The following is a 13660-nucleotide window of genomic DNA, read 5'->3' on the forward strand; positions in this document are numbered from 1 at the left end:
AGGTTATGAACTGCGTTACCTCCTCCTGCGTCTGATCAAGTGTAATCCCGTGGAATTCAGGCTGGACACTGAATAGGGAAGGAGGAGGCAGAAGCGTGGTCTAATTGCAAGCCAGGGTCGGTACAAGCAGATATTAGCCCTTGTACACACGGTCGGACATTCCGACAACAAAATCCGTCTGATTTTTTCAGATGGATTTTGTCCGAAACTGGTGTTGCATTGCATACACACGGTAGGACAAAGTTGTCAGAAAATCCGATCGTTCAGAACGTGATGACGTTCATTCGTTACGACGGGACTACGTTCAGGCTAGTAGCCAATAGCTTTGGTCTCATAATTTGATCTGAGCATGCGTGGCACTTTGTCCAATCGGAATTCTCTACAAACGATCGGACAAGGTCCGATCGGATCATGTTGTCTGAAAATTTTATAGCCAAGCTCTCCAACTTTGTTCGTTGGATATTCCGACGGAAACAGTCCGATGGAGCCCACACACTGTCGGATTATCCGACAACCCGGTCCGATCGGACATTTTCCATCGGATTTTCCGACCGTGTGTACAAGGGCTTAAAAGTAGTCAAGTCAGGCCAGGTCAATAGCAAGTTTTACAGGAACGCTGTAGACAAGACTGATCATGTGCAGCAGATCAATAAATAGCCTGCGTGGTGCTATAATTAGTGATAGGCATGTGTGCATTTTCTTGTGCATGCGTACAGTATTCGCATGTGTTCCTATGTGTGGGCCTGCACCAACATTTTTCCGATGTACCATTTCGTATACTGGTATGCCCTTTCTGACAATTTTGCATTGCAATCTCCCATTTTCATAACCTGACACAGCAAGAATTGAATTTGCCAAGTATCTAGGGAAAGGTATATGAATTTTTTTTTTCGATCCGGATGGCCGCACTCCAACAAAATCTAGGGCAAGGTGGCGGTGTTTTTGGAAAGGATACTCCCAATATCCTTATACTCATCTTACCTCACAGCTTCTTGCTACTCTGCAACCCAGGCAATGGTGATTTTACTCAATGGTCATGTGACAGTGCTGGGGCCTAGTGGTTGGCTGCTAAGCCCCAGCTCCATCACAAGGAAAGCAGGTCAGATGTTCTCCATACCAAGGTGAGGTATACCAGGTACCAAGTAAGGTGAGAATATGGGAGTCATGGATGCATTTTCCTAAGACACCTTGCCCTAGATGATTGACTATTTAAATTCTTGATGTGCCAGGTTATGAGAATGGGAGCTGCATGGACAAGTTAACAGTATCAACTAGCTCAAAAAAACAGTACCAAAGTAAAAATTCACCTCTCCTGTTGTCTGCACCTCCAAAAACCTTCCCATTGAACAGAAATGCTCCACTAAAATCTCTTCTCAAACAGTCACTTCCAGGAGTTCTGAATGATGTTTGGGGTCCCCGGCTGAACTCTGTGGTATATCTTGCCAACTAATAGTGATGGCCGAACGGTTCGCCCGGCGGTCGTTTCGCGGCGAATTTCCGACATTCGCGGTCCGCACGTTCGAACGCCTTTTTCCGTCGTTCGCCGCGGCGGACTTACGTGTTTAATGTATACAAGAACTTTAACCTTTGGTGACACGTTTATCATGTGATACAGGACAGCCAATTGAGACATGACAGCACATGGACACTTGTACATTCCCCCTAACCTATAAATACACCCGATCCGGTGGCCATTTTACATTCTTTCTTCTGTTAAGATAGGGACAGGTTCCTGTGTGGAGTAGGGAGAGATAAACCACTAGCTATTTGGTACACAAAAGTTCTTTTCAGGACTGGTATAGGTGTTAGGTGTTGATAGGTTTGCTGTGCTGCTGATTCTTGCAGCAGCCTGAGTGTCTTTTGTTAGTTTAGAGAAAGGGAAAGGACGGTGTATGCTACAGGGACAGCCAGATTAGTCTTTCATCATCATCATCATCATCATCATCATTAGCTGTTACTATCAAGGTCCACAAAAGAGCTGTTCCAGTAACCACTAATCGTTCTCTTTTTTTGCCAATTTGTATAGGGACAGGAAGGAAGCAGTGTTGTCAGGCAGTGAGGGTAATTTTAAAGACTTGCTGTTATTATTAGTTCCACAAAGGTTCTTTTCAGGACTGGTATCAGTGGTACAGTAATAGGCTTGTACATGTATAATATTCTTTCTTCCAAATATAGAAAGGATATTATACTTGACTGCTGCCCTTCTGCTGCAGTCTGCTAAACATTCACAACTCACTTGTTCCACAAAAGTTCTTATAAGGACTGGTAACTTGGTATAGGGTGCTACGGTACATAGGCTTGAGTGCGGTACAGTCTGCTGTTCTGTAAGGACCGCTATCGGTCCACAATAGATAGGGTTGACGTGCACCACTGCTGACCGCTGCCCTATACTGCAGCAGTCCTTCAGCGGTATAGGGACTGACGTACAGTCTGCTAATCACTAACACACAACCTGCTTGTTCCACAAAAGTTCTTATAAGGACTGGTAACTTGGTATAGGGTGCTACGGTACATAGGCTTGAGTGCGGTACAGTCTGCTGTTCTGTAAGGACCGCTATCGGTCCACAATAGATAGGGTTGACGTGCACCACTGCTGACCGCTGCCCTATACTGCAGCAGTCCTTCAGCGGTATAGGGACTGACGTACAGTCTGCTAAACACTAATACACAACCTGCTTGGTCCACAAAAGTTCTTATAAGGACTGGTAACTTGGTATAGGGTGCTACGGTACATAGGCTTGAGTGCGGTACAGTCTGCTGTTCTGTAAGGACCGCTATCGGTCCACAATAGATAGGGTTGACGTGCACCACTGCTGACCGCTGCCCTATACTGCAGCAGTCCTTCAGCGGTATAGGGACTGACGTACAGTCTGCTAAACACTAATACACAACCTGCTTGGTCCACAAAAGTTCTTATAAGGACTGGTAACTTGGTATAGGGTGCTACGGTACATAGGCTTGAGTGCGGTACAGTCTGCTGTTCTGTAAGGACCGCTATCGGTCCACAATAGATAGGGTTGACGTGCACCACTGCTGACCGCTCACCTATACTGCAGCAGTCCTTCAGCGGTATAGGGACTGACGTACAGTCTGCTAATCACTAACACACAACCTGCTTGTTCCACAAAAGTTCTTATAAGGACTGGTAACTTGGTATAGGGTGCTACGGTACATAGGCTTGAGTGCGGTACAGTCTGCTGTTCTGTAAGGACCGCTATCGGTCCACAATAGATAGGGTTGACGTGCACCACTGCTGACCGCTGCCCTATACTGCAGCAGTCCTTCAGCGGTATAGGGACTGACGTACAGTCTGCTAAACACTAACACACAACCTGCTTGGTCCACAAAAGTTCTTATAAGGACTGGTAACTTGGTATAGGGTGCTACGGTACATAGGCTTGAGTGCGGTACAGTCTGCTGTTCTGTAAGGACCGCTATCGGTCCACAATAGATAGGGTTGACGTGCACCACTGCTGACCGCTGCCCTATACTGCAGCAGTCCTTCAGCGGTATAGGGACTGACGTACAGTCTGCTAAACACTAATACACAACCTGCTTGGTCCACAAAAGTTCTTATAAGGACTGGTAACTTGGTATAGGGTGCTACGGTACATAGGCTTGAGTGCGGTACAGTCTGCTGTTCTGTAAGGACCGCTATCGGTCCACAATAGATAGGGTTGACGTGCACCACTGCTGACCGCTCACCTATACTGCAGCAGTCCTTCAGCGGTATAGGGACTGACGTACAGTCTGCTAATCACTAACACACAACCTGCTTGTTCCACAAAAGTTCTTATAAGGACTGGTAACTTGGTATAGGGTGCTACGGTACATAGGCTTGAGTGCGGTACAGTCTGCTGTTCTGTAAGGACCGCTATCGGTCCACAATAGATAGGGTTGACGTGCACCACTGCTGACCGCTGCCCTATACTGCAGCAGTCCTTCAGCGGTATAGGGACTGACGTACAGTCTGCTAAACACTAATACACAACCTGCTTGGTCCACAAAAGTTCTTATAAGGACTGGTAACTTGGTATAGGGTGCTACGGTACATAGGCTTGAGTGCGGTACAGTCTGCTGTTCTGTAAGGACCGCTATCGGTCCACAATAGATAGGGTTGACGTGCACCACTGCTGACCGCTGCCCTATACTGCAGCAGTCCTTCAGCGGTATAGGGACTGACGTACAGTCTGCTAAACACTAATACACAACCTGCTTGGTCCACAAAAGTTCTTATAAGGACTGGTAACTTGGTATAGGGTGCTACGGTACATAGGCTTGAGTGCGGTACAGTCTGCTGTTCTGTAAGGACCGCTATCGGTCCACAATAGATAGGGTTGACGTGCACCACTGCTGACCGCTGCCCTATACTGCAGCAGTCCTTCAGCGGTATAGGGACTGACGTACAGTCTGCTAAACACTAATACACAACCTGCTTGGTCCACAAAAGTTCTTATAAGGACTGGTAACTTGGTATAGGGTGCTACGGTACATAGGCTTGAGTGCGGTACAGTCTGCTGTTCTGTAAGGACCGCTATCGGTCCACAATAGATAGGGTTGACGTGCACCACTGCTGACCGCTCACCTATACTGCAGCAGTCCTTCAGCGGTATAGGGACTGACGTACAGTCTGCTAATCACTAACACACAACCTGCTTGTTCCACAAAAGTTCTTATAAGGACTGGTAACTTGGTATAGGGTGCTACGGTACATAGGCTTGAGTGCGGTACAGTCTGCTGTTCTGTAAGGACCGCTATCGGTCCACAATAGATAGGGTTGACGTGCACCACTGCTGACCGCTGCCCTATACTGCAGCAGTCCTTCAGCGGTATAGGGACTGACGTACAGTCTGCTAATCACTAACACACAACCTGCTTGTTCCACAAAAGTTCTTATAAGGACTGGTAACTTGGTATAGGGTGCTACGGTACATAGGCTTGAGTGCGGTACAGTCTGCTGTTCTGTAAGGACCGCTATCGGTCCACAATAGATAGGGTTGACGTGCACCACTGCTGACCGCTGCCCTATACTGCAGCAGTCCTTCAGCGGTATAGGGACTGACGTACAGTCTGCTAAACACTAATACACAACCTGCTTGGTCCACAAAAGTTCTTATAAGGACTGGTAACTTGGTATAGGGTGCTACGGTACATAGGCTTGAGTGCGGTACAGTCTGCTGTTCTGTAAGGACCGCTATCGGTCCACAATAGATAGGGTTGACGTGCACCACTGCTGACCGCTCACCTATACTGCAGCAGTCCTTCAGCGGTATAGGGACTGACGTACAGTCTGCTAATCACTAACACACAACCTGCTTGTTCCACAAAAGTTCTTATAAGGACTGGTAACTTGGTATAGGGTGCTACGGTACATAGGCTTGAGTGCGGTACAGTCTGCTGTTCTGTAAGGACCGCTATCGGTCCACAATAGATAGGGTTGACGTGCACCACTGCTGACCGCTCACCTATACTGCAGCAGTCCTTCAGCGGTATAGGGACTGACGTACAGTCTGCTAATCACTAACACACAACCTGCTTGTTCCACAAAAGTTCTTATAAGGACTGGTAACTTGGTATAGGGTGCTACGGTACATAGGCTTGAGTGCGGTACAGTCTGCTGTTCTGTAAGGACCGCTATCGGTCCACAATAGATAGGGTTGACGTGCACCACTGCTGACCGCTGCCCTATACTGCAGCAGTCCTTCAGCGGTATAGGGACTGACGTACAGTCTGCTAAACACTAATACACAACCTGCTTGGTCCACAAAAGTTCTTATAAGGACTGGTAACTTGGTATAGGGTGCTACGGTACATAGGCTTGAGTGCGGTACAGTCTGCTGTTCTGTAAGGACCGCTATCGGTCCACAATAGATAGGGTTGACGTGCACCACTGCTGACCGCTGCCCTATACTGCAGCAGTCCTTCAGCGGTATAGGGACTGACGTACAGTCTGCTAAACACTAATACACAACCTGCTTGGTCCACAAAAGTTCTTATAAGGACTGGTAACTTGGTATAGGGTGCTACGGTACATAGGCTTGAGTGCGGTACAGTCTGCTGTTCTGTAAGGACCGCTATAGGTCCACAATAGATAGGGTTGACGTGCACCACTGCTGACCGCTCACCTATACTGCAGCAGTCCTTCAGCGGTATAGGGACTAAGAGTTTTGTCACAGGGTCATTTAAAAAATGACATGCAGAGGAAGAGGCAGGCCCTTCCGCAGGGGTGGTAGGGGTAGGGCAGGAGCAACAGGCTTGAGCCAAAGTGGGAAGTTGCAGAAGGTGCGTTCAATTACTTTAAAGGATGCACCAGACTTGGTTGAGTGGCTCGCTCAGCCTTACTCTTCTGCACCCTCCTCATCCTCTCGATCTGCACCCTCTTCTTCACTCTCTGCTATGTGCACCCCCAAAGACACTACCACCAACAACACGACCACCACCACCACCACCACATACCTTCCGCTTGAGTCACTGGAATTATTTTCCGATCCATATCAAGAGGACATTTCTGATGCGCAGCCACTCTTGGTATTGGATCAGGAAGAGGAGGTAGCAACAAGCGCTACTCAGCAGTCTGACGCCAGTACCCAGATCAGCCCAAGGAGGAGGTTGGTCCCCGGTGTTGCTGCCTACTCTACTTATAGCGGTGGGGAAGGTGACGTTGATGATGACGTGTCTAGTGATGTCACGTGGGTGCCCACAAGAGAGGAAGAGGAGGGGAGTTCAGAGGGAGATATGGACCAGCAGATAGGGAGGAGAAGCAGCAATGACTTACATTGCACAGCAGGGACAAAGCAGACTGCAAATGTATCAGGAGCGAGTCATCGACCATGTACGGTCACATCTGGCGCTCCCAGGACACCGGCACATGGCTCCGCAGTGTGGGCTTTTTTTAACGTGTCCGCTGCTGACAATAGCGTTGCCATCTGCAATCTTTGCAGTCAACGCGTTAGTCGCGGTAAGCCCAATACTCACCTAGGGACGACCGCCTTAAGAAGGCACATGAGCAGCCATCACCGAGCCCAGTGGGAGCAACGGAACACACAAAGCCACACTGCAGGCTCTCACCGTCCAGCCTCGTCTTCTACTTCTCCTTCTCCTCTCTCCTCACAATTGTCCTCCACTCCACCTTCCATCACGCCAAGCTCACATTTTTCTGCAAAAAGGCAGGCTTCCGTGGGCCTAATGTTTGAGCGTAAAAAAATGATGACGCCGGATAACCCTCTTGCCCAACGGTTGGCGGCTGGCTTGTCAGAACTCATAGCCCGCCAACTACTGCCATATAAACTGGTGGACTCGGAGGCCTTTCGCAAATTTGTGGCCATTGGAACACCACAATGGAAGGTCCCAGGAAGGAAGTATTTCTCAGAGAAGGGCATCCCAGAGCTATATGGCCATGTTCAGCGGCAAGTGAATGTATCTCTGGCACACAGTGTCGGTGCCAAGATACATCTGACCACAGACACGTGGTCTAGCAAACACGGGCAGGGAAGGTATATCAGTTTTACTGCCCACTGGGTGAACCTTCTGACGGCCGTCAAGCATGTAACCCGTGGCACCCGTGTAGATTTGGTTTTACCGCCACGGATTGCATGCAGGCCTGACTCTTCTTCTCCTCCTCCTACTCCATCCTCCTCCCTCTCCTCCTCAGCTGCCTCCTCCTTTTCCGCTGCTAGCGTCTCTTCCACTGCACCGCCCAAGCTCCCCAGAACCTATTCCACATGCCAGGTGAGACGTTGCCATGCCGTGCTGCGTCTGTTGTGCCTGGAAGCAAAGAGCCACACTGGCCCGGCACTCCTTTCAGCTTTGCGTTCACAGGCAGATGAGTGGCTAACACCGCTCAATTTGACAGTTGGTAAAGTGGTGTGTGACAACGGTGCCAATCTGCTTAGCGCATTGAAACAGGGCAAAATCACGCACGTGCCGTGCATGGCACACGTCTTAAACTTGGTCGTGCAGCGATTCCTTGTCAAATACCCTGGGGTCCAGGACATCTTGCGGCAGGCAAGGAAAATCTCGGCCCATTTCAGAAGATCTTACACGGCCATGGCTCGCCTTGCTGACATTCAGCGGCGACACCATCTGCCGGTCAGACGTCTTATTTGCGATTGCCCGACGCGATGGAACTCAACCTTCTATATGCTTGATAGGCTGCTCCAGCAGAAACGTGCAGTTAACGTCTACCTGTATGAACTCTGCGAAAGAAACGGTTCTGGGGAGCTGGGTTTTTTTTCACCGCGCCAGTGGCTGCTCATGCGCGACACATGCAGACTTCTGCGGCCATTTGAGGAGATCACCAAACTGGTCAGTCGCAGCCATGGCGCCATCAGTGACATGGTACCTTATGCCTTCTTTCTGGAGCGTGCATTGCGTCGTGTCATTGATCAGGCTGTGGAGGAGCAGGAGCGGGAAGATGAGGAAGTCGCAATGCTGGATGAATTCCCAGGGGGGGCTACTCTATCTGAGACAAGTCAACAACAGGAGTCTGATGAGGAGTCAGAGGAGGATGGTGCCGGGGCGGATGAGCAGGAGCAAGAAGAGCATGCTTTAAACCTTTCTGGGATCCCTGTTGTGCGAGGATGGGGAGAGGAGAATGAAGAGGACGACATTATCCTGGATGATGAGCAGGAGCCAGGCCACCACACCGCTTCCACTTTAGTGCAAATGGGGGCCTTCATGCTCCAGTGTTTTAATAGGGACCCCCGTATAAAAAGCATGAGGGTCAAGGACCAGTACTGGGTGGCAACGTACTTAGACCCCCGGTACAAACACAAAATGGCGGAAATGTTACCGCCGTCGCAGAGGGCTGTCAGAATGCAGCACTTCCAGGCCTTGCTTCGAGAAATGCTGCATTCTGCTTTTGCGTGCGCTGGCAGAGGAGCAATTCCCACTCCCAGAGAAGGATTTGCGGGTACCAATCCAACAGCGCCTGCAAGAAGAGGCCGGTTTGAAGATGTGTTGGTGACTTCGGATATGAGGTCATTCTTTCAGCCGACCCATCGACAGGTGTCATCCGGATCCAGCATCAGGGAACGCCTAGACCGTCAGGTGTCCGACTACATTGGGTTAACGGCCGATGTGGACGCTCTGAGGAGTGATGAACCCCTAGACTACTGGGTGGGCAGGCTTGACCTCTGGCCAGAGCTTGCCCAATTTGCAATCGAACTGTTGGCTTGCCCCTCATCCAGTGTCCTGTCCGAAAGGACGTTCAGCGCAGCAGGGGGGATTGTGACCGATAAGCGTACTCGCCTAGCTCACCACAGTGTTAACTACCTCACATTTCTAAAAATGAATGAGGCATGGATCTCGGAGGAATTCAACACATGTGATCAGTAGACCATGTATATGTCTATAAACAATTTTTGGAATCAAGCACACAGACCTTCTTAATTCATTTGGCTCACTTCCCTGACCCAAAAAAGCACACCGTACTATATGCCCCTACCCTCCTCTTTGAAGAGGTTGAGCGGTGTCATATTTCTACTGGGGCTGCTTATTATGAGGGGTTCCCACCATCCCTGTGCTGTGCTGACTTCCTCCTGGGTGTTCTTATTATGAGGGGCTCCCACCATCCCTGTGCTGTGCTGACTTCCTCCTGGGGGTTCTTATTATGAGGGGATCACACCATCCCTGTGCTGTGCTGACTTCCTCCTGGGGCTGCTTACGGTGCTGCTGTCAGCGCTGTATGTCACGGAGCTGCTGTCAGCGCTGTATGTCACGGAGCTGCTGTCAGCGCTGTATGTCACGGAGCTGCTGTCAGCGCTGTATGTCACGGAGCTGCTGTCAGCGCTGTATGTCACGGAGCTGCTGTCAGCGCTGTATGTCACGGAGCTGCTGTCAGCGCTGTATGTCACGGAGCTGCTGTCAGCGCTGTATGTCACGGAGCTGCTGTCAGCGCTGTATGTCACGGAGCTGCTGTCAGCGCTGTATGTCACGGAGCTGCTGTCAGCGCTGTATGTCACGGTGCTGCTGTCAGCGCTGTATGTCACGGAGCTGCTGTCAGCGCTGTATGTCACGGAGCTGCTGTCAGTGCTGTATGTCACGGAGCTGCTGTCAGCGCTGTATGTCACGGAGCTGCTGTCAGCGCTGTATGTCACGGAGCTGCTGTCAGCGCTGTATGTCACGGTGCTGCTGTCAGCGCTGTATGTCACGGAGCTGCTGTCAGCGCTGTATGTCACGGAGCTGCTGTCAGCGCTGTATGTCACGGAGCTGCTGTCAGCGCTGTATGTCACGGAGCTGCTGTCAGCGCTGTATGTCACGGAGCTGCTGTCAGCGCTGTATGTCACGGTGCTGATGTCAGTGCTCTGTATTACGGTGCTGCTGTCAGTGCTCTGTATCTCCTGCACCCTCTTGTTTGCCTACCCTGGTCCCTGACCTTCCCTCTCCTCCATTGCCTTCATTAGCTCCATAGTCCTGAATTGTCAGAACAATTTCCCAAATAAAAAAAAAATGCTTGTAGTTATCGATCCCAAATTCACCTCATACATGTATTATGCTATTGTCCAGGTGGTGGGACTACGTGCTACCCCCTAATAATTACCCCGTGGCCGCAAATTCGACCTAAAGGTTTGCGAAATTCGCCTCCCATTGAAGTCAATGGAGCCCGCGGCGAACGGTCGTTTTCGCGAACGTTTGTGTCCGTTCGCGTTTCGCGTTCGCGAAACGTCCCGTCGGAAGTTCGTCCATCACTACCAACTAAGTTATACGTCACTTCAAGACACAATAGTGTCAAATCATGACCCAAAACCATTATAGTTTTCGTTTAAAATGCGGGGGAAAAAGGTTTTTCTCTGTATGTGTTGTGGAATAATTGTTTACTTAATGTACATTCAGATTTTGATGAACTGAACAAAATTATTGAGGTAATAGGAAGTCCCCAACCATCGTTAATCAGCAAGATGGAAAGCAAACATGTAAGTACCTATATGTTCTACAGATCGACGTTGGCTAGGCATTTAGGCCATAATTTTGCATCTAGTCTTAATATGGAAGTGTTTGGGACTAACGATTGGCTGCTGGAGGTGAAAACGCTGCATCCTGGAGGGAGATCACATACTCCCCCCTATACCCAGAAGAACCAGGTCTTTGTTGTGTTCCATAAAGATCCAAAAAACGTGCAGTGCATATAAACTAGACAGTGACCATAAATGATATGTAAATTGCAACATTACTTAAATTGAACATAGAAAAAAACAATAAAGTAAACAAAACAATGATGTTTGCATAAATGTCCAAAATCACAAACTGTGAGAACACCAGAGAAATGAAAAAGGTGAACATTGATAACATAAAAAGAAGAAGAGTCCCACACTCCGTGATGAAGCTGGAAAATGGCTGTTAGGATAGCTGAGGTGAAAACAAACACCAGAGGCTTAACGAAATACCAGTGACCCCCTGGTCAGAGTCAAAGGATGGAATGGCGATACAGGCACAGCTCACTTTTCTAGTACACCGAAACTCCTCCATTACCCGGCGTAGCCCAAAAGGCTTGAGATGGATCATAGAGTATATAAAATAAAAAGGATCCTCATAGTGTAGTATTGTAAAGTGAGCTGCATTTAAAAAGAGAAAAAATGCATTTACAATTTAGCAGGTAATAAAAGACATGTCATAAAACATAATGACATAGAAGGGAACAGAGTCTTCCTCCAGTAATGGCCGCACATGCGTGGTAAAGTGTGTGCATGGCGCCACCCTATATGTTTCGTCATATATGACGCCATCAGGGGAATTTGTTATGTTTTGATAGAGGAACAGAGTGTCAGGGGAGAGTGGTGAAGGTTTGTATTAGTGGGTTGGGTTGTCCTTACAAATAAACCTAACACTTTACCCTGAAAGTGACAGATTTTCTTAAACTTAAGGAATCCTGAACGCTCCTTGCATACTTCCGCCTGAAAATGCTAACTTCCTGGTGGTCGCTGGCTTTAATATTTTATAAGCTGTTGACTTGGAACAGGGACACAGATCAGAAAAGTTAGAGCAAAGGCATATTACTTTTCTGTCCTTTTCTGCAAGTGTGGGGGGGCAATATGACTGCTGGGCAAGTCACATTTTTATGTGAAGAAATCAGCAATGGCAGCTTCCATTTTTTTCTCATTAGAGGTTTCTTTTGACATTGATTGTTTTTGTTTTTATAGGCTATCAGTTAATATATAGTTTTTTTTTCAAATATCTTTTAGTACTTGCCAATTTGATTATGATTTACGGCCCTTTATTTCTTTTTACAGGCTCAAGACTATTTAAAAATGCTACCACACAAGCAAAAGAAGAATTTTAAAGAGGTTTTCCCGACAATGAATGCACTAGGTATGAAAACCGCCCAATGAGACATCCCATTATTCAGCCATAATAGCACAAAAAGATCATCTGTGATCTGGGTGTGCTCTGTCTTGATGTTTTCTAAATTCACCTTACTGTAATATTTGGGTAGTTCCTCTTTTCTTTTATATTGTGTCGCAGGTCCAGCCAGGACCTTGTCAGAAATGTCCATATCCAGCATTCTTCCCACCGTCTATTACTTAAAGTGTGTGTATAGCCAAACTTTTCTTTTAGTTTTGGATTGTGTATTGAACCATTCAAATCTGTGCAAGTTCATTTTTTATGGAGGTTTCCCTTCACTTGTCCTATACAGAAAGTAAGAGGGAAAATTCTCTCTTAAGCCCCATACACACTATCAGATTTTCTGCTGACTTTTTCCTTCAGATTTACCAAAACCATGTAGTACAAGGGCCTGCCTGATTGCATAGAAATTGAAATTCCTAAGGTTTGACCTCATATTATATGGTTTTGGTAAATCTGAAGGAAAAACTCAGCAGAAAAACTGATCGTGTGTATGGGGATTTAGACAACTGTCATCAGATGTCCCCATTGGAAGATTTCTCCTTACCTCTTTGTATAGTGACAACTGCAAAAATTTGATGAAAAATTCCAAGATAGTGGTAACCACGACAAATAGAGAGGATACATCTACCCAGTACAGCAAAGACAAAATCCAGCAGGCAGGGCCAGGACAAGGGGTGGGCAGGAGGGGCTGCCCTGGGCACTGTGGTATCATGTAAGGTGGTGAGGCACCACAAGGAGGCAAGGGGGAGGGGATTTGTGTTGGAAAGGGGAATTTGGGGGGCTGCAGGGGATAAGTATTGTTCTTGGAGGGGAAGTGGTGGGGGTATAAGTGGTCATTTAGGGGAATTTGTGTTGGGAGGAGGATGGCGAAGGAGATTTGTGCTATGGGGTGGAATTGGGAGAATTTGTCCTGGGAGTGGGGATTTGAAGTGGTGGGGAGAAGGTGTGTACTAGGGGAAATTTTAGGGGGGATTTGTGCTAGGCAGAGTGAATTTTTTTTTTTTTCTAAATCTGGAAGCTGTGGGCCCAAAGGAATCGGAAGAGCCTTTGACTCAAATCTTCTTCCCACCTGAGCAGTTGAACCCCCATTTTGTGAGATGCCTCAACAGAGGCCTATAGAGATTGACCATGCAGATATGGCCAGAAATAAAAACTTTGACTAGAGGCTCAAAAGATTCAGGTGAGCCACAGCCATCCAATTCAAGAAGTAAGTATACCCTATATTACCAAGAGTATTGGGACGCCTGCCCTTTACACGCACATGAACTTTAATGGCATCCCAGTCTTAGTCTGTAGGGTTCAATATTGAGTTGGCCCA

General features: G+C 48.0%; 1 protein-coding gene across 1 annotated transcript in view; it reads left to right on the forward strand.

The window, feature by feature from the left end:
- LOC143927635 (mitogen-activated protein kinase 12-like) overlaps positions 1–13660 on the forward strand; it is an 80005-nt gene that overhangs the window by 55603 nt on the left and 10742 nt on the right. The window contains exons 9-10 of the mRNA XM_077451817.1: positions 10834–10913; positions 12228–12306. Of these exons, the coding sequence (XP_077307943.1) occupies positions 10834–10913; positions 12228–12306 (159 nt within the window). The remainder of the gene's footprint in view (positions 1–10833; positions 10914–12227; positions 12307–13660) is intronic.

This window comes from Lithobates pipiens, unplaced genomic scaffold (assembly GCF_037356315.1).
Source record: "Lithobates pipiens isolate NorthernLeopardFrog02 unplaced genomic scaffold, aLitPip1_a1.2 Scaffold_23, whole genome shotgun sequence".
Lineage (NCBI taxonomy): Eukaryota > Metazoa > Chordata > Amphibia > Anura > Ranidae > Lithobates > Lithobates pipiens.